General features: G+C 42.4%; 1 protein-coding gene across 1 annotated transcript; it reads right to left on the reverse strand.

Moving 5' to 3' along the window:
- Positions 1 to 186: 186 nt before the first annotated feature.
- On the reverse strand, positions 187 to 20,320 carry LOC112261671 (CDC5 cell division cycle 5-like (S. pombe)). The gene is made up of 19 exons (XM_024437184.2): positions 20,118 to 20,320; positions 12,936 to 13,039; positions 12,541 to 12,702; positions 12,331 to 12,458; positions 12,129 to 12,228; positions 11,780 to 11,906; positions 11,610 to 11,701; positions 10,765 to 10,909; positions 10,438 to 10,632; positions 7,365 to 7,513; positions 7,115 to 7,283; positions 6,868 to 7,032; positions 6,708 to 6,788; positions 6,462 to 6,596; positions 6,290 to 6,394; positions 1,241 to 1,438; positions 1,067 to 1,129; positions 779 to 928; positions 187 to 649 (listed from the first exon to the last, which is right to left on the reverse strand). Exons 1-19 carry the CDS (start codon positions 20,160 to 20,162, stop codon positions 542 to 544), a joined length of 2,421 nt encoding a protein of 806 aa, XP_024292952.1. The 5' UTR covers positions 20,163 to 20,320; the 3' UTR covers positions 187 to 541.
- Between the last annotated feature and the right edge of the window lie 1,310 nt (positions 20,321 to 21,630).

Consider the following 21,630-nt stretch of genomic DNA (forward strand, 5'->3'; position numbering starts at 1 on the left):
AGCACAGACAGGTACAATTACTGAGCTCTTTCAAAGCAGGAATGTAGTTATTGGAACAGTTCCTGGCGCATGTTTTCAACACTTTACAGCTAACAGTCACGGATAAGAGTGAACACGGTCAGTCAGGAATTTTAAGGTTAACATCAATCTGTCACAATGGGATAAACACCAAAAGAGAAATCAAAGTTCTATTGATCTATTTTATTCCAATGACATGAACCACTGATCACTAGTCAGAGGACAAACGGACACTAGGTAACTACTTAGCATGCTCACAGCACTGGGCCATGACATCAAAACATAGAGGCGGAGTTACAATAGGTCATTCACTTGCATGTCTTTTTAACCTTGGAAAATAAAAAGCAAATCAGCACAATATTTTTTTTTCTCACAGATTTGCTGAGGGAGACGAGGGTGGCTATGATCCTGTGCTTTAGCAGACACCTCCAGCAGTGTGTGTGCATTTACTCAATGTGTTTTCGTAGTATGTGTTGGCCTTATGTGTTTGCTGTGTCTAGTAAGCACGTATGGTGTATGCATGTTAAAATTTGGCAGACAGCAGAGCGTCTTTCTCCAGCAGCAGGTCTCCATATCTCTGTTGCAGCTCCTTCTCTCTCTCCTGCTGTCTCTCCACATCCTCCCGTAGAGCCTAGACAGAATGAGAAAATTAAGTCCATTAAGCAACTTCACATGCCTCCAGTTTGTGTCAGCTGCTGTGTGTGTGTAAGTAACCTGATGTTTGTGTGATATGGCCGGGTGTGTGCGTGAATGTATGTACCTCTTGTCTGCGGGGTATAGCTGTGTCTTCTTGTTTCTTCAGCTCAGTGAAGGTGTGGAGCTCTGTAGCTGCCTGCTCAACCTGCTCCCACAGTTCACCATGCTGCTTCAGTAGGCCTACAGCACGGGACTGGTACCCTCCTAGTAACACCTACACACACACACACACACAAAATATAACTGCTCCCACAGATCACCATTATGCTTCAGTAGGTCTAGAGCACACACATGGTGCTGTTTAGAAACACCTTTAGACACATACAGAAAGAGTATAGGTGTATATATTCACCTTGAGACGGCGCTCCAGACGAGCAGCACGACGGGCCTCACATGTCATATGGCCTCGGTTTATCTAGGAATATACAGATTCACACATCATAGACACACACACTTCATAATATAAGCCACCTATGAATCAGCGGCTTCTAGTGTATAAAGAACATGAGTGTGTGCATGGTCTCACCTCCAGTTTCTTCTCCAGGGAGTCTATTCTGTCCTTCTTGGAGGCCAGGTTGGCCCTGGTGTAGCGGCTCTGGGCGGAGAGGTACAGCACCTGGCCGTAACACTCCTCCCACACCTGGCTGTAGGCCTCCATGGACAGGTCCCCGTGACCCATACCTGCCCTCACCACCTCCATCTCCTGGCTCAGCATCTCACTGGCCTGGGGTGAGGGGAGAAGACACCTTTGATCATTTATGCATTTCAAGCAAATTTTCACATTGCGTGGATAGGGCTGTGGTGGTCATGACATTTTGTCAACCGGTTATTGTCATGCAAATAGACAGTTTCACGGTAATTGACCATTAAATCAATAAACATGTTAGGCATCTCAAGGCCTCCATGCATACAAACCACTGATGCACGCCTTTGGAATATCTACATTTAAAAAAAGTTAATTTAATATACACCATCACAATAAATCCATTATTTATTAGGCACGTCTAAAGCAACATAAGAACATGTATTTCAGAAGAACCGAATATAAGTTGGCCTACTGTTTGTTATCTGGTTATGCCATAGACAGTAGGCTTGTTCATTTAGCAGGCAAGATATACTTATAAGTCTCGTGCCATTATTTTATTTTAAGAATAATATAATTTAACTTTGAATTTAGTAAAATAGAAAGGATATTTTATCCCATTCCGGAGTGAGTGCGCCTCAGACTTCACACCCTGTTCTCTCATCAAGTGATCACATTTTCACCCATCAGGCTATTCTCTAACAATAAATGTCAAATTTGTTTCGATTTAGAAGGGCCCATTATCAAATGGGTAGGAGCAAGGGCAGGGGAAAATACATGGCATCTGTATGCACTCGAATTGCCCGGCTATTTCGGTTTTATAACTGAGGAGCTGAGAAATAAATATACAGTGAGCTCCACAAGTATTGGGACAGTGACACATTTTTTGTTGTTTGGCTCTGTACACCAGCACTTTGGTTTTGAAATTATACAATGACTGAGGTTAACGTGCAAACGGTCAGCTTTAATTGGAGTGTATTTTCATCCATACCGGGTGAACCATTTAGAAATTACAGCATTTTTGTACGTAGCCCCTCCATTTTAGGGGACCAAAAGTATTGGGACAAATTAACGTCTATTAAAGTAGCAAATAGTTATTATTTGGTCCCATATTCATAGCAATGACTAGATCACGGTCGGTAAGACATTAACAGCTTACAGACGGTAGGCAATTATGGTCACAGCTATGGAAACTGTGAACACTAAAGAGGCCTTTCTACTGTCTCTGAAAAACACCAAAAGAAAGATGCCCAGGTTCACGCAGATGAGCAGGGACCGTGCCTTAGGCATGCTGCAAGGAGACATGAGGACTGCAGATGTAGCCAGGGCAATAAATTGCCATGTCCGTACTGTAAGACACCTAAGACAGCGCTACACGAAGACAGGACGGACAGCTGATCATCCTTGCAGTGGCACGTGTAACAAAACACTTGCACGGGATCGGTACAATCAAACATCACACCTGCGGGACAGGTACAGAATGGCCACAACAACTGCCTGAGTTACACAGGAACGCACAATCCCTCCATCAGTGCTCAGACTGTCCGCAATAGGCTGAGAGAGGCTGGACTGAGGGCTTGTAGGCCTGTCGTAAGGCAGGTCCTCACCAGACATCACCAGCAACAACGTCGCATATGGGCACAAACCCACCGTAGCTGGACCAGACAGGACTGGCAAAAAGTGCTCTTCACTGACGAATCGCGGTTGTCTCACCAGTGGTGATGGTCGGATTCGCGTTTATAGTCGCAGGCAATCTCAACACTGTGTGTTACAGGGAAGACATCCTCCTCCCTCATGTGGTACCCTTCCTGCAGGCTCATCCTGACATGACCCTCCAGCATGACAATGCCACCAGCCATACTGCTCATTCTGTGCGTGATTTCCTGCAAAGACAGGAATGTCAGTGTTCTGCCATGGCCAGCGAGGAGCCCAGATCTCAAGCCCATTGAGCACGTCTGGGTCCTGTTGGATCGGAGGGTGAGGGCTAGGGCCATTCCCCCCAGAAATGTCAGAGAACTTGCAGGTGCCTTGGTGGAAGAGTTGGGTAACATCTTACAGCAAGAACTGGCAAATCTTGTGTGCAAAGCTGTCAAGGCAAAGGGTGGCTACTTTGAAGGATCTCAAATATATTTTGATTTGTTAAAAACTTTTGGTTACTACATGATTTCATGTGTGTTATTTCATAGTTTTGATGTCGCCACTATTATTTGCTGCTGCTTGACAAAAAAACTAATCGACCAGTTGACTAATTGGGGTGAACCCTACTACTACTACTAAACACATACATTGTGTTGTAGATTAGTGATGTGAAATGTAATCAAATGTTTTTAAATTGTATATAAACTGCCTTAATTTTTCTGGACCCCAGGAAGAGTCAGTGCTGATTTGGCAGCTGATAATGGGGATCCATAATAAATACATATCTAATCAGGATAGTGTTATTTTGAATGTTTAAAAAATATATATTTTTTTTGTATAAAATATTTTTGTATTTTAATCCCACTTTGTAACAATATTCCGGAAAAAGTCAAGGTGCGAATATTTTCTGAAGGCACTGTATAGCTAAAAACCTAATATGTTCTACTTTCAATTTCTTAAATGCTTTGAATTAATCATCACATTAGAAAGCACTGTCCATTTTGTTGTTTGGCTTTGAAACACCTACAACTTTTCTTCAAATTGATCATCTGAATTGGTTTAGAATTCTTTTTGTTTTTGTTTTTCATGTGAAGCACATTCCATGTCTGAAATGTGATGCATAAATAATGCTTGATTTGATACAGTGAGGTAAAAAATGTAGCCTAATGGTGAGTTTTAAAAGCATGATTCTCTTATGATATATGTTTGTGATTTTCAATTGCATTTGCATTGATGTCAGAGTGGTTAGTGGGACAATAGAGCCCTGTGTTTGAGGCCATTAGAACCTGATGATCATTAGCGAGTTGGGTACTACTAATGTCCGGAGTGTAAAGACAAGACAACCGTGACTCAATGGTCACTTGGAATTTGACTGTGGTCACCACAATAGCCCTTTGCATGGACAATGATGTCATTGTACTCTATCTAGACAGTGTCCACCTTTCTTATTTTAGGATTGAGGCATACTAGAATAGATGAAAACACAGCTGATGGAGACTAGGGGAGTGGAAACATTGCCATAATCGTAATCATATCCATAAATTGAAAGTTGATAGTCGGATCGGATATTACTCGTGATCGAAAAAAAATGGGAGTGTTTTAATATGACTAAGTACAGGGCATTAATTTCCCCCCCCACATTGTTAATTTAACAGCCTTATTAAAAAATGTATTAAATAGTCCCCCCACCTCAAACCACACACACAATATCCTATAATGACAAAGCAAAAATAGCTGGAGAAATTGTAGCTAATTTATTACAAATAAAAAACTGAAATATTACATTTATTTATTTACTACGTAAGTAAATAATTATTTACCCAAGTATTCAGACCCTTTACTCAGTACTTTGTTGAAGCACCTTTGGCAGCGATTACAGCCTGGAGTTTTCTTGGGTATGATGCTACAAGCTTGGCACGCCTGTATTTGGCGAGTTTCTACCATTCTTCTCTGCAGATCCTCTCAAGCTCTGTCAGGTTGGATGGGGAGCATCGCTGCGCAGCTATTTTCAGGTCTCTCCAGAGATGTTCGATCGGGTTCAAGTCCAGGCTCTGGCTGGGTCACTCAAGGACATTGAGACTTGGTTTCAGACAAGAGAATCTTGTTTCTCATGGTCTGACAGTCCTTAAGGTGCATTTTGCAAACTCCAAGAGCTGTCAGAGTGACCATCAGGTTCTTGGTCACCTCCCTGACCAAGGCCCTTCTCCCCTGATTGGGCCGGGCAGTCAGCTCTATGAAGAGTCTAGGTGGTTCAAAACTTCTTCCATTTAAGAATGGAGGCCACTGTGTTCTTGGGGACCTTTAATGATGCAGACATTTTTTTGTACCCTAACCCACATCTGTGCTTCGACACAATCCTGTCTCGGAGCTCTACGGACAATTCCTTCGACCTCATGGCTTGGTTTTAGCTCTGACATGCACTGTCAACTGTAGATGTGGTGTGTGCCTTTCCAAGTCATGTCCAAGCAATTGAATTTACCACAGGTGGGCTCCAATCAAGGATGATCAATGGAAACAGGATGCACCTGAGCTCAATTTCAAGTCTCATAAAAAAAGGGTCTGAATAATTGTGTAAATAAATGTATTTTTTTTTGTTTATACATTTGCAAACATTTCTAAAAACCTGTTTTTGCTTTGTCATTATGGGGTATTGTGTGAGGGACCTTTTTTATTTAATCAATTTTAGAATAAGGCTGTAATGAAGGGGGTGGAGTCTGAATACTTGCCGAATGCACTGTAGATGTTGGCAAAACACCTCTACATATTCTCATTGCAAAAAAGATGCAGATTAGGAGAAGCATGTGTGTCCTAAACTTGCAGTGGGCAGCCAAGTACACATTGGTTTAATCTTTTTTTTTTGACCGCTGTGGCGGCAGCGTAGCCTAGTGGTTAGAGCGTTGGACTAGGAACCGGAAGGTTGCGAGTTCAAATCCCGAGCTGACAAGGTACAAATCTGTTGTTCTGCCCCTGAACAGGCAGTTAACCCACTGTTCCCAGGCCGTCATTGAAAATAAGAATGTGTTCTTAACTGACTTGCCTGGTTAAATAAAGGTTTATAAAAAAATAAAAAAATTAAAAAAAAACTTCTCTTTACAGACAACCAGTTGACTACATAGAACCTCGCACATGACTGACTGACATGAGAAAGATGCGTGCTGGCACCGAAAATTACCCCCCAATAACGGATAATTACAAAAATACTCAGATAATAATAGTTTTCAGAAAATTGCCTATATCTGTTATGATACTTGTTTTGCAAGACTACTCAACACACCCCTAATGAAGACCATTGCGATTAAGTAAAAACCGGTTGGGCAACACTGGCTAATAGGTGTGTGTGTGTCTTTGTTTTACCTGTGCCAAATCCTCATTGCTGATTGGCTGGTAGGGGTGTCTGTCCAGGTGGGCGATGTGTTCTGCGTTGTTGGAGGTGGAAGAAGGCCCTCGTTGTTTGCTGCGCTGTGGTTGGATAAACAAAGAATGTCAGTTCTGCGCCAAATGCACGTGTGAGCACGTGTACACATACCTGTTGGTTGGCTGGTGGGTGGTGTAGACAGTCAAAGTGCAGCATGGTGATCATCTCCTTCTTGATCATCTCCTCAGCATGCTGCAGCTCTGACAGAGGATCTGTTCCCATTGGACGCAGGATGGACTCATTCACCTACACAATTTTGCATTAGTATTGTCGCTAATGTCAGGGCCGGGAAGGGGAGAAAGTGATGCACTGGAACTCGGTGTGTGTGAGATAGTGTGTCACTGTGTGTGTACATACCTCTGATGGCCTGGGTAAAGTCCTCTGTACAGCAGTGTGTCTCAGCTTCAGCTCTTTCTCCCTCTCTGCGTCCCGAACAGCCTGCAACACACACACACAGACATAGGTAGGATAGTCTACAGTAGAGCTTTATTAGAAGTATGCATGCGTTACAGTATACCTGTCTGCGTAGCTCTATTTCCGAGGCATCCTCTATGTATCCGGTCTCTGTCTCCATTTCCTCCAGTTGAGTCTCTGCATTTTCTGGTAGAACAATCTCAAAGTCATTCTTCGGGACTGGCAGCGACATCAGACCCAGCTTCAGCTGCTCCCTCGACTCTCGTTGCTACACACACACACTAAACAGTTACAAACACATAAAAAAACTCATACAAAACAGTAGCCAACTCAAAAGTAGTTTTTGTTACCAGATGTTTAGCGTAGGCAGGATCTGCTAGTTGTTCCTCAGTATTGATGTTGAGTTTGTCTCGTAGAGGGGTGCGTCCCGGGGTTACTCCAGGGGTAACAGTACCGGGTCCTTTAGGGGTTAAACCTCCCTGGGGGGTCATACTGCCCTCTGACCCCGGACCGGGGGTCCTACAACAAAAACAGTGTGTGTCAATAGCCTGTCAGGGTGTGTGTGTGTGTGTGTGTGTGTGTGATGGCTCGCGTGTGTACCTGAAAGGTGTGGTCAGTACAGTATTAGGTGTCTGTACTGCCTGTCTTTGGGGTGTGACTCCTGAGAAGTCACTCTGGTGAAGAGGAGTGTTCAGACCTCCTTTCAGAGGAGTGTCTACGTTAGTCAGAGCCATAAGGTTCTGGGCCTCCTAGAGAGAGAAATATATACATACAGGTAAACTGGTAAAATAAAGGAAACACTTGAATAAATGAGGGATACAAACTATTGAAAGCAGGTCATTCCACACAATTGTGGTTCCTCAGTTAATCAAGAAATTAACATTCCCCCATGCTTCGAGTCATGTATAAAAATGAACAGCTGGCCATTATTTTGGCTACAATGGCTAGAAGAGATCTGAGTGAGAGAGGGACTCAAAGGAGCATAGGGAGTTTAAAGGGTGTGTGTCTCAGTCACCAGATCTCAACTCAATTGAACACTTATGGGAGATTCTGAAGTGGCGCCTGAGACAGCATTTTCCACCACCATCAACAAAACACCAAATTATGGAATTTCTCGTGGAAGAATGTTGCCGCATCCCTCCAATGCGGCTATTCCCAAGCTGGGGTACGCGTACCCCCAGGGGTGCATGCAAATCAAATTAAACCATCTAGTGTTCAGCGAAATAACAACAAAGTCAAATACAGGTAGCCTAGTCAAATAATGAACATGCAATCACATTAACCATTACTCTCTTGCAGGAATTCCACTAATGGTCGGTATGTAGCCAAACGTAGCTGCTGCTCATTCCGTTTGCTCGAAAACAATGCCAATTTGAAAAATAAGCCACAGCAGTTTGAGCGAGAATTAAGATGACTTTTGAGTAGTAAAGACATGTATAAAAGCAACAGGTACCATTAATAAAAAAGGGGCTAGCGTATTTTATGGTGAGCTACCGAGTGGCTAGGACAGGCAAGCCCCATACTACTGTGGAGGGCTTCATTCTTCCTGCTACCGCAGATATGGCTGGGACAATGCTGGGGAAAAAGGCCAAAAAAAACTATACAGACAATGCCTTCATCAAACACTGTTTCACAACGCATCAGTGACATGGCAGGAGATGTTTTGAAACAATTACTGCTTCGCATACAAGCCAGTGAATTTTATGTGTTACAGCTGGATGAGTCAACAGATGTGGCAGGCCTGGCACAGCTCCTGGTATATGTCTGTTACGTTTATGGGGGGTCAATTAAGGAAGACATCTTCTGCAAACCAGAATAACAGGAGAGGATAAGTACTGGACAGCTTTGTGACATCAAATGGACGTGGTATCTGTACTGATGGCGCAAAAGCCATGACAGGGAGAGGGGTAACGCGTGTGCAAGTAATTGCCACTTGGGTACACTGCAGCATCCACGAGAGGCTCTTGCAGCCAAGGGAATGCCTGACAGCTTGAAAGACATTTTGGACAATAACAAAGTTAACCATTTTCACTGTAAAGCAAGGCCCCTGAACTCTCGTGTATTTTCTGCATTATGCAATGATATGGGCAGCGACCATGTACCGCTTTTACAACATACAGAAGTTCGCTGGTTTTCAAGGGGAAAAGTACTGACACGTTTTTTTTTAAATTGAGACACGAGCATAAAGTTCTTTATTGACCATCATTTTCACTTGTCTGACCGCTTTCATGATGATGAGTTTCTCACACGACTGGCCTATCTGGGTGATGCTTTTTCTCGCCTGAATTATCTGAATCTAGGATTACAGGGATCTCCGCAACTATATTCAATGTGCAGGACAGAATTGAGGCTAAGATTAAGAAGTTGGAGCTCTTCTCTGTCTGCATTAACAAGAACAACACAAAGGCCTTTCATCACGATATGATTTTTTGTGTGCAAACGAACAAGTTTACAGACAATGTCAAACGTGATACAGCGAAGCACTCGAGTCATCTGGGTGCACAATTACGCAGGTTCTTTCCTGAAATGGATGACACCAACTGGATTCATTATCCCCTTCATGCCCTGCCTCCAGGCCACTTACCGATATCTGAACAAGAGAGCCTCATCGAAATTGCAACAAGCGGTTCTGTGAAAACGTAATTTAAATCCAGATTTCTGGATAGGGTTGCACTCAGAGTATCCTGCCTTGGCAAATCGCGCTGTTAAGACACTGATGCCCTTTGCAACCACATACCTATGAGAGAGGATTCTCGGCCCTCACTAGCATGAAAACTAAATACAAGCACAGACTGTGTATGGAAAATGATTTAAGACAGACTCCAATACAACCCAACATTGCAGAGTTAAGTGCATCCTTTCAAGCACACCCTTCTCATTAACCTGTGATGAGTTATTCACAATTTTCGCTGAACAAATGTTTTTTATTTATTTATTATTAACTAGGCAAGTCAGTTAAGAACAAATTCTTATTTACAATGACGGCCTACCCCGGCCAAACCTGGACGGCGCTGGGCCAATTGTGCGCCGCCCTATGGGACTCCCAATCACAGCCGGATGTGATTCATCCTGGATTCGAACCAGGGACTGTAATGATGCCTTTTGCACTGAGATGCAGTGCCTTACACCGCTGCGCCACTCGGGTGCCCATACAAATAAGGTTTTATATGTAAGATTGCTAAATAAAGAGCAAAATTATTGCTTACAATTATTTGTGCCCTACTCCTATAAGAGCTCGTTGTCACTTCCCACGAGCCGGGTTGTGACAAAAACTCACTCATGCTTATGTTTAATAAATGTATTGTATAGTGCGTGTGGCAGGCTTAGAGTGAGCTGACCCTGGTGCTACAGGGGGTACACAGCCAGAGGTTGAATGTCTAAAGGGGTACGGGACTATAAAAAGTTTGGGAACCACTGCTCCAATAGATTTCCAGACATTTGTAGAATCTATGCCTAGGCACATTGAAGCTGTTCTGGTAGCTCGTGGTGGACGAACCCCCGATAAAGACATGTTGGGCGTTTGTTGGGTGTTCCTTTATTTTGGCAGTTACCTGTGTGATGTCAGAGATATTGTGTTGGCATTCATTTGATGTCATGACTCACATTGTATGGTGAACAGCTTGCTTCATGTTATATCCCGAGAGACAGAAAAAGGGAGAGTGAATGTGTGTACCTGTAGTATCTTGTCCTGTGCAGCAGGGGTCTTGGGGGTGCGTAGCCCAGTTGCCATAGCGCTGTTGGTGAGGCTGTATTCTGATAGGAGGGCTGAGGAGGCAGAGTTAGTGATCCCAGACTCCTCTGCGGTCTGACGAGCCACTTCACTGGCCTGACCCAGCTTCACCACCTCCTCCAGCTCCGCATCAGAGATCTACACACAGTGTCAGAAAGACACAAGTGTCAAGACACACACAACATCAGACACAGTCAAACTTCACTGGCCTGACCTAACTCCACCACTTCCTCTAGCTATTCATCAGAGATGAACACACAGCAGTGTTACCTGCGGTGCAGGCAGCACCAGTTTGCTGCGTTTCTTGGTGAACTCTGCTACTCCGCTGGTCTGCAGGATGGCTGATGGAAGATCACTCTCCTTCTTCTTCTTGATCTTCTGTCTATCCCTCTTCCTCTCCTTCTCTTCCTTTTCACTGAGGACACAAATAATGTCAGACACACACACACAGGTCTCTCCTCTTCACATTCAAATGAAAAACATAACCTATACACAGCTCAACCCACATCACACATGTAGCGTGACATGCTGACTACACCGGGCACACACGTGCATCTGCATATCGATTTTGTCCATCCATACCAAACGCAATCAGGACATTCAGGTTGAAATATCAAAACGAACTCTGAACCAACTATATTAATTTGGGGACAGGTGGAAACACATGAAACATTAATGGACATTTAGCTAGCTAGTTTGCTGTTGCTAGCTAATTTGTCCTGGGATATAAACATTGGGTTATTATTTCACCTGAAATGCACAAGATCCTTTTTTTTCCTGGATCTTTTTTGAATTTTGACCCATATTTACTCCAACAATTAATCCACAGATAAAAGGGTAAACCAGGTTAGTTTCTATTAATCTCTTCTCCTTCTTCAGTCTTCTTCAGACTTTATATGGCAGTTGGCAACCAATTTTAAAGGTGCATTACCACCACCAACTGGACTGGAGTGTGGACATCACATGCTCCTAAAAACCAATGAGGAGATGAGAAAGGCGGGAATTGCAGCATGTCAAGCTTAAAAAGCCAGGCGCTGAAATAGGTAGATGCACCTAACGCGAGCGGTGTAGACAGCATGTTAGCCCAGAAGAGTTAGTGTGTTTGTGTGACTGACTTGCGTAGCTCTCCATCCAGGTGTTGTTGTCGCAGGCGTTTGAAGTTTGGTTCCAGACCTTCATAGAGCTCCATGCTGGTGTCATAGAAACCCTGGAATCATACTGAGCATTTAGCACCCAAATAATACATCGATGTGTGTGAGATGTCTGCGTGTGTGTGGTGTGTTACCTGAGAAGGCTTCTTCTCAAAAGGGATCTCAGCATTGTAGTCCACTCCTCTCTTCTTCTTCCTCTTCTTCTGGGCATTGATGCCTGCGGCCCGCAACTCCCTGCGCTTCTGTAGAGCAGCCAGACGTCTGGGAGGGGGAAAGAGGGCGTGTGTGTTTGTCAGGGCTGTACATTTGTTTTCTTTATTTGGCACTAGCACAGAGCAAATTATGAAATGTCTGTCTGAAGGTTGTGCTGAACGTTATGCAGCAAGTGCCACAGCATAACAGTTTGCCACAATCACAAATACTGCATTTGTTGTATTCACAACACAGCTCTTATTGAAACACAGACTTGTGAAAAAGATGTACCTGGCCTCCTCCAGCTGTTTCTCTCTGGCTTTCCTCTTAGCTTTCTTCCCCTGAGTGTTGGCCAGACGAGCTCTGGCCTCAGAAAGCATCTCCAGTTCATCTACACACAGAGTCAGGTATGGCTGATTTAGTCTCATTTATTTATTTTTACCATACAAAATGACAGCACAACAATGACCCGAGAATAAGTTGCACTGTGTACCTTCATCCATGTCCACAGGGTCAGGCCTAGCGGGCTTGGTTTCAGGGTTGGGGTCGATCTCACCAGGTTTCAGTTTCCTTGGATCGTCAGCTGTATCCTCCTCATTGTCCCTCTGGGCCGCTTTGTCTCTATACACACATCAAGAAAGAGCATAAGAACACTCCAATAAGTCTTCTCTGAACAAAAAGACAAAGTGTGTGCGTGTCTTACAGCAGGAACTCGTAGTGCTCCAGACACTGGGCAGCGGTGCGTCCTATGATAGGAGCAATGGTCCTCCACTGGGTGGGCATCAGCTTGGCCAGATGGAGTAGTTTCTCCTCTTCCTCTCTGGACCACTCAGTTTTCTTAATGCTTGGATCCAACCACTCATACCTACACACAAACAACAGATTAGACACACACAGACCACTTTTCACACACACACACACACACACACACACACACACACACACACACACACACACACACACACACACACACACACACACACACACACACACACACACACACACACACACACACACACACACAGAGAAACCACTCAGTCTTCTTTGATGTTGGGGCTCAGCTTCTAATGCCACACACACACACACACACACACACACCAGCGGGCCTTGCACTGCTTGGCAGACTTGCGGTGCAGCAGGGAGGCAATACGAGACCACTGGTTCTTCCCATATTTCATCACCGCTGCCTTCAGGATCTCATCCTGGGAGAAAGAGGGGGAGGGGCATTGTTTTATTGATTAATTAATTGTTTAATGATCCCAGAGGGAAATTCACCTTCAACTGCAGACAAACAATTTTAAAAGATAGACAGTGTTACAGGGATACTTTGGGATTTTGGCAATGGGGCCCCTTATCTACTTCCCCAGAGTCAGATGAACTTGTGGATGCTAATGCTTTCGTGAGCCGATGCCTGGAAGACTATGGGTAGATATATTTCCAGTAATTGCACTAAAGCTATTGCACGCAGGTACATAAAAATGGTATCCACAAGTTCATCTGACTCTGGGGAAGTAGAGAAAGGGCCTACTAGCCAGTGTCAACTAGCTAAATTGAAGTTCAGCTAGCAAGCTACTTTTAGCAACACCAGTATATTTACACACTAGCGTGGCTCATTAATGGGTTGCAAAAAACTGAATGGTCCACGGGAAGCCAGAAGTTAAATGACATAGTCCTGTGTAAATGTGGGCTATTCTTTGCGTGCTGAAATCTGTAGTTTTTGTTATAACTTAATTTTCTGTGTAGTCATAACTCCAGTTCGTCCACACTAGTTGCCGCTCAACTCAATAGTAAATCGTTGAGTTTAGTCGGCTAGCCCTGGAGGCTGCTCCGCAGCAGTCACTAGCTGACACAGCCACAGTCATAAAATCAGATTTTAAACATAAATACAATGCTAACCCTAATACCTAACCTTAAATTAATACCATAAAGCAAAAAAAAAAGTGTTTTAATTGATTGATTTTTACGATATAGCCAATTTCGACTTTGCAGCTGACCCAACCAGCAAAACTCGCTCAGTTATGCCTCCATGGTAAGACTAATGACAATGAAGGTCAACCTGCTGCTCGAGGTGAACGACTACAGGATTTTAGGAGTTGACTCAGACTCCTGTGGTGTGAGTCGAAGTAGTCGACTCATACTCGAGTCGCAAAATAAACAAACTGTTGTGCACACACAACCTAATTATTGGAGATTGGAGTCCTACTAGGAACTAGGAAGACTAATATTGCATTTGAAGGAGGATTGGCAAGAACATGATGCTGCCCATTTGCTTAGCAACTTATAAAAGGCCTATTCAGTTTAAATATATAAGATGATGTTCAGGAACTAGAATATTTGAGTGATGTTTCTGCTCTGTGTAGCCTTAACAGATCCCATGGGATGATGTGGCACACTATGCCAAAAAGCCTACTCTTTGCCATGTTATATAGCCTAGCCCTGATTGGACGGGACTAGTATTACTAGAGACGTTGGTTATCTAAATATTATGCAAGCGTGTGTTAGTACAAGTCTCAAAGGATTTGTTTTTCCAAACGGCCCCCTGTATAATTATAATTATTTTAATTTTAAACTTCCCTCAATTGGCTTATGACGGAAGCCTGGGCCCCATTTATTAATCATGCGTAGGCACAACTCTGTGCGTAAACCACGCGTAGGGTCATTTCCATACAAAGTGTGAGATTTATCAAAATGAACATACGGTTGTGTGTGAAAACATGTTGAAAATGTGTAAAATTGTGAATGTAATAATCAAGACATTATTTGATTTCATTGTATTTCCATTGTGAATTCATGAAACATTTTGACAGGTATATAATTTGACCACATCAGTGCATTCATTATGACAATAATCCATATAAAGTACAGTCATTTTTTATTTTAGAGGCATGTGTGAAAGTGAAACCGTTGTTGAAATACTAGAAAAGATATAATGGGAAATCGAATGAGAGCCTGATGTTGCTCTGTTTAAAGAGTTAGCACACGCTGCATTTCACAGAGCGTGTTTTTAGAGGCACGTGGGTATTTTTCTACAGAAAGTACAGATTGGTTTTGGGAAAAGATATGATGAGCCAATGTTAACGTTTTAAAACCTCCTTTAAAAAAAGCCAACATGCCATTCCGGTGCACATCCAAGTGCTCTCCAGCGTCTGGTTTTTGACAATGGGCACTTTCAACGGGAGCTTGCCGACGGGCATCGCATAGCCCTTGACGAGCCAATGTTTTGGATGCAAACAGCAAAACAAACAGTAACACATACAATTTCCATAAACCATCGCACAACAGATTGACGTCAAGAGGGGTTTCTTTGCCATGATGCCATCAATGGGTTCCCAAATACAAAAGGCGCAATAGACGGCAAAACTATTTAAACTATGTGAACAGAAAAGGCTTCCACTCTTTATGTGCAGGTGATAAGTTATGTGATGTGCAAAAGACACTGCTGAAAGTGGTGGCCAGGTAGAACTCCAGACTCGTTCATTTTTCAGAACAGCTATGTTGGCCTATATGCCTACAGGGGGGAGCAGGATGGATGGCTTATTGGTGAGTGTTGCTTACTCATTTGAAGTAGGCTATATTTGTCATTGCTAAAGCAACTTGTATTGTCCCAATGGTCCTCTCTTTGTAGCTTTGTTTTTATTTTTACTGGTCAAGCCACAACTAAGCGAGCCAAATAAATCCTTTAGGTTGTACTCAATCTCTGACACTAGCACCTCTATTTCAGTCATTTTTCGTATCTTTTTTGGTTGCTCCCTTGTATTTCATGGTGTGGCGTTGAATATTCTCCACGGTTTTTAAAGGTATGATTTTGAGCATATATGATTAATCAGGGGCATTTGGAAATGCTAACAGCCAAGGTCATGCACGAGCACTGCGAACAATTAGTATTTATCAATGGTTATTTTTATTGTTATTTAACTAGGAAAGTCAGTTAAGAGCAAGGTCTTATTTACAATGACAGCCTACCCCTAACCCATATGACGGTGGGCCAGTTTGCGCCGCCCTATTGGACTCCCAATCACGGATGGATGTGATACAGCCTGGAATCAAACCAGGGTCTGTAGTGACGCCTCTAGCACTGAGACGCAGCGCCTTAGACCGCTGTGCCACTCAGGAGCCTACTGGTAGGATTGTTTGATAAATTACACTTTTTCTATGCGTAGGACCATTCTAAATCCTGTTCGTAAGTGGTATTTTAGAAGTTTCTACACAATATTTATTTGACCTTTATTTGACTAGGCAAGTCAGTAAAGAACAAATTCTTATTTATAATGACGGCCTACAACATGTTAATTTAATGCATTACAGTTTTTTCTGAATGCTTAAACACCAACTGATTCTTGAAGCACTGTCTCTGAAACCATTAACACTTGTAGCCAATGCATTTCCCAAGTGTGCCAAACTAAATGCACATTCTCTGCTTTACACCCAGTCTGTAATTTTATAACACTTTTTGCAAAACTGTAAACACGACTCACTGCTTTACACTCAGTTTGTAATTTAATAACACTTTCAGCAAAACTGTAAACTCTTGTCTCTACATTGCTACACTATTTCACCAATTGCCTTTCCACATTGACACGTGAAAACACTTTTGGTTAATGAGTTGACTTACAAATCAGAGCTTGAGCACTATAAATAGGCCACAGGTAAACATTTGGTTTACACAACAGTGGAGGCCAATATTGGACAGAGAGTAAAAGGGGTAAGAACTAGAGGAGGACGAGAAGGAGGCGGTGAAGAAGGAGAGGACGAGGAGTCAGGAACACAATAACTGATGAAATCAGAGCGAGTGTGTTTGACAATGTTGTCAACCATGGGATGAGCATGAGGGACGCTGGGCAAAGGGATTCAACCAAATCTGAGCCGCTATACTGTTGCAGTTATCATCCGGATATTTCGAAATGAGAACCGGTAAGTAACTGCAAGTGCTGTCTTACTGGTACAGTAATATGTAAGATACTTTCATAACGAGAAGGATCTACGACTAAAACCATTCAAATGTTTTTACAGACCTGCAAGAAAACCAGTATCTGGAGGAAGAGGTCGACTTTTCACCTCAGAGCAGGAGACCAACATAGTAAATATGGTCATTCCAAATAACTGTATCAGACTCAGAGAAATACAGGACCACATAACGGTAGATAACACCATATTCCAAAACATCAACAGTGAGTCTCTCTCTCTGCACTGTCTTGTCTACTGAAACACAATAGAATTAGGATAAAGCAGCTGTACAGAGTCCCTTTCAAAAGAAACTCACACCGTGTAAAACTGAGATATGAATGTGTGCCGGTAAGCTATACTATCCTATCATTGGTACTGGATGTGGAAGTGTATGGTGCTACATCATATTGACTGATCCCTGTCTATTCGTACTGTGCTACATTGTTTTGTCTTGTCTCTTTCAGAGAGTCATGGAGCTAGAAGCAGATGCAGTGCATTATGAGCTAATATATGTTGGACGAGGCAGGTTTCGACATGGCAAAAACAAGTGACGCGGCAGAAATATCATGGGACACCGTGCCATCATCAACATCCCAGGACAACGTGGTGGCAACATAACATCATGCAATCCTAGGCTAATACAACAATGCACACATTATCACATTTCTGTATACCCTCCACAACAGACTAATCCCTAATCACCAGGGGCCCAGAGCAGCCAGGTACATTATCATCTGGGACGATGTTAGTTTCCATTGGGCTGCTGTGGTCCGCAATTGGTTCACAGGTCACCCACTTTTCATCACACTCAATCTCCCCCCATACTCTCCATTCTTGAATCATATTGAATAGTTATTCTCTGCATGGTGTGGAAGGTGTCTGATCGCCAGCCCCACCAACACATACCCGTTCTACAGGCAATGGAGGAGGCTTGTGGAGACATCGATCAGAGGTCATGCCAGGCCTGGATACAGCACTCCAGGCGATACTTTCCACGCTGCCTAGCTCAAGACAACATCTCACGTGATGACCCACAAAGATGGTTGCCTATTTCTTTATAGCACAAATGTTTTCTTCTACTGCGCTTGTTGTTGTTTGAGGAGTGTTAGAACATTGAGATTTATTTTGTACTTTTTCCCCTTATACGTATTTGATAGTATGTTATGTTCGGAATACACATCCATGCTTACACATTTGGATACCTGTGTGTATGTGTGTTTACTACATGTATGACAAAACTTTATTGCAAGCTGCTATGCTCTGTACACAGAAAAAGCTACAAGTGTTTTTCATTTATACTATCAAGTGCATAGTTGGTGCTTCGTTTGCTTATTCAAATTATGGTTTGTGTGTACTGTATTGACGCAAAAATACAATTTAAGAGTTTTGCAATAATTTTTTGCTTTTGCAAGAGATGTATAATGTTTTGCTGGTTTGGTGTACGGTTCTGTGGTTAGTGTGTAGAGTTTTGCAAAATTAGCCTATAGTTTCAAAGATAGTGCCTAAGCAATCAGATTTTTTTATATATATTTTTTTATAAATGAGGCTCCTGGAGTGAAGGTTTTTATTCTAGGCGTTTAGATATTTAAACGTCAACTCTATAGATGTCCCAATAATATTTAAATTGGGGAAGTGTGATCATAATCATTATTTTAGCGCTCAATGGTAGACATGCTTACTGATCATGCCCACCATCCTGCCGATTAGAGCTGCTGAACCATATTTGCAACACTAACTCAGTGGAGAATTGGTGATCTATTGACTAGGACGGGGTTCCCCAACTGTCTGCCCATGGGCATATATATTTACTTGGCCCCCCAAGTTGAGCTAAAACAAAGTTGTTGGGGGGGTATAAAACATAAAAAGACTAAAAACAGTAGCAAATCAGCTCCAAGTGATTTTCTCTAAGGAAATCTGTTCAAAAGTATCCCCACGCATAATAGAGATATGTGAGAGTATACACATGTATGCAAGGTTTGAAATTATTATGTTTTACTCAAATATTATGTTTGGGCTTCCTGCGTTCAATTATTTGTAATTATGCTCCAGCCCCTTGACCATCCGACCCCAAGAAAAAAACGTCCTGTGGCTTAAAGAACAATAACAGCCAGAGTTTCATTAAATAAGCTATAGGCACCATACTTTATATTGCACATTTACTGCCAAATTAAAATGATGCATTTGGTGATGTGTAATATCAATAAATATTTTTTATATTCGTTTTATGTAACTAGGCAAGTCAGTTAAGAACAAATTACAATGACAGACTACACCAGCCAAACCCGGACGACGCTGGGCCAATTGTGCGCCGCCCTATGGGACGGTTGTGATACAGCCTGGAATCGAACCAGGGTGTCTGTAGAGACGCCTCAAGCACTGGGATGCAGTGCCTTAGAACGTTGCGCCAAATTAACTGGCACAATGTAGAATATGTTAGCCCTTCTCATTGATAGGCTAATCTATACTTTAATATACTTTTGGTGAGTCAAGACATTGCGAGATACAGTTTACCAAGATATAGCCTATGCACACTGTTTCAACCGTCTACCCCTAATTTCCCTCCCTCGTGGGCTCGACTGCTCTCTCTCTTTGTTAGGAAAGATGCTAGTGTGTGTTCAACTTTCGGTATGTTGCGTGTAGAATAGCCTAATCATTTATATCCCCTACTTTAGTGACTTGAGAGAAATGTCAAGCCAAGCTATTGCGAAATACAGCTTTTGATGACCAATGCATGGTTCTGACCGTCTGCCTGGTGACCGACCTGCCTGCCTGCCTACCTATGCCTCACCCCTATCCAGCTTGCTCTTTCTTTGCTATGTAAAATGTAAGAGTTTGTTCTCGGAAGTAGATTGCGGCAAAATACTCAGTCTCCACTGTTGTAAAAATACCGAATCTTATGAGTTGATTCCTAGCGGAACGGAAACTTCACACAAATAAATTGGAGTCGATTGGGAATCGATTATTTTGTTAAATCTTCATCAACCTTCCGGACCACCAGCAACATTTTATTTCACTTCTGGCACCGCGGACTCAAGTTTTTTGCAACCATATTACGAGCAACGCTTATGTGTAAATAACATTAAATACACCAGCTATAAACAGCTAACGTTACTAGCTAGCTACCTTAAACTAGTTAATGTTGTTAACTAGCTAGTTGACTAGCCAACTAAAGTGATCCAGTGAATTACACGATGTTGAGTAGCTAAATCAATACATTTACATGGTAGCTAGTTAACCTGGCGTAAGAGTTGACTTAACGTTACCTATCTAAAGCTATTTGAATATTAGTTGGAAACTAGCTAGCAGCACACCGTAGCGTTAGCCATGCCAACTTACCTCGGTATTTCGCCATACACCCCCCTTGATCATTATACGCGGCATCTTGGCTGTTGTGTGTTGCTACCCTTCAGGTAGTAATTATAAAGAAACAACTAAGATATCCCAAAATAAAACAATACGAAGAGTTGGACAAAAATTTTAACCACGATACACGAACGCGTTATGTTTTCAACATGGACAGAAATGCAATATGGCGGACACCGGAAGTGCGCAAAGTATTGGGGCTCTATAGAAATATAATTAATAGCTAGATTGCCCCTGCATAGAGTCACATATATATGTTTTTATTTTATTCAGGACCTCTACTGCTGATTTTCGACTCTTACTCTAGTCACTAGTGTATACACCCTTATCAGACATTCCTTTCACTTATGTTAAACTAGGGCAACCTGTAATCAGCGGTAGACATAACATAGTAAAGGTAAATCGGTGATCCTTTTAGTGTGATAAGTTACGTTTCGTATGATGTATTAATTTGTAGCTGTCCATCATCCATTTAGTATATTATGTTACGAATTACTATATGTATGATGTTACAAATTGCAATTTGTACAATATATTACGAATTTGCAATGCGTAGGGTATGTTACGAATTCCAATTTGTTGTGGCTAACGTTAGCTAGGTGTAACGTTAGCTAGGTGGCTAACGTTAGCTAGGTTCGGGGTTATGGCCCGCAACCTCATTTTAATATAAACATTTCTTCCTGACCCCACAATGTAAAAAAAGTTATGTAATCAACGGCCAATGTTTACTTTTTTAATTTGGGCTATGATAGTCTATTACAAATCAGTCTGACACCTTGGAGGTTCTGCAGAGGAGGAAGGAAAGAACCATCCTCCTCAGTGAATTTCATTTTTTTTTAAATATTGAAACGTTAAAAAAGAGATTAGATAAAACTCTACTAAATATATTCACGTCACCAAATCATTTATTACAACACAATGAAGGTCTACAGTAGCCTCAACAGCATTCTGTCGGGTAGCACCATGGTGTAGCCGGAAGAGAGCTAGTTTCCGTCCTCCACTTGGGTACATTTACTTCAATACAAAACCTAGGAGGCTCATAGTTCTCACCCCCTTCTGTAGACTTACACAGTAATTATGAATTGCAGAGCACATAGATGCAAAAAGGAATTATACAACAAGCAAAATGATCATGCTGTTTGTATGTGGATGCTATGAAAGTGAACTGTGTTTGTAATCAGCGCTGTATTCATTCTGCCAATTCCGTTGAAAAACGTTTCTTAAAGGAAAGCAAACAGAATGAAACAGGGATAAACATACCTGAATTTGTCCAATAGAAACTCTCAATTGCAACTGTTGGACTAATGATTTCACCCTTTTCATGTAGAGAATAAAATCTAAAATTCAATATGTTTCCATTGCATTTTCAACAGTTTTGTCACAAAAAACTGTTGCGTTAAATAGCAAATGCGCCTACTCTGGTCTTGGCACATGATTCCAGCCAACAGCTCGCAGATACACTGCGGGTAGGCTTTGCGGGTAGGCT

This window comes from Oncorhynchus tshawytscha, linkage group LG11, assembly GCF_018296145.1.
Source record: "Oncorhynchus tshawytscha isolate Ot180627B linkage group LG11, Otsh_v2.0, whole genome shotgun sequence".
Taxonomy (NCBI): domain Eukaryota; kingdom Metazoa; phylum Chordata; class Actinopteri; order Salmoniformes; family Salmonidae; genus Oncorhynchus; species Oncorhynchus tshawytscha.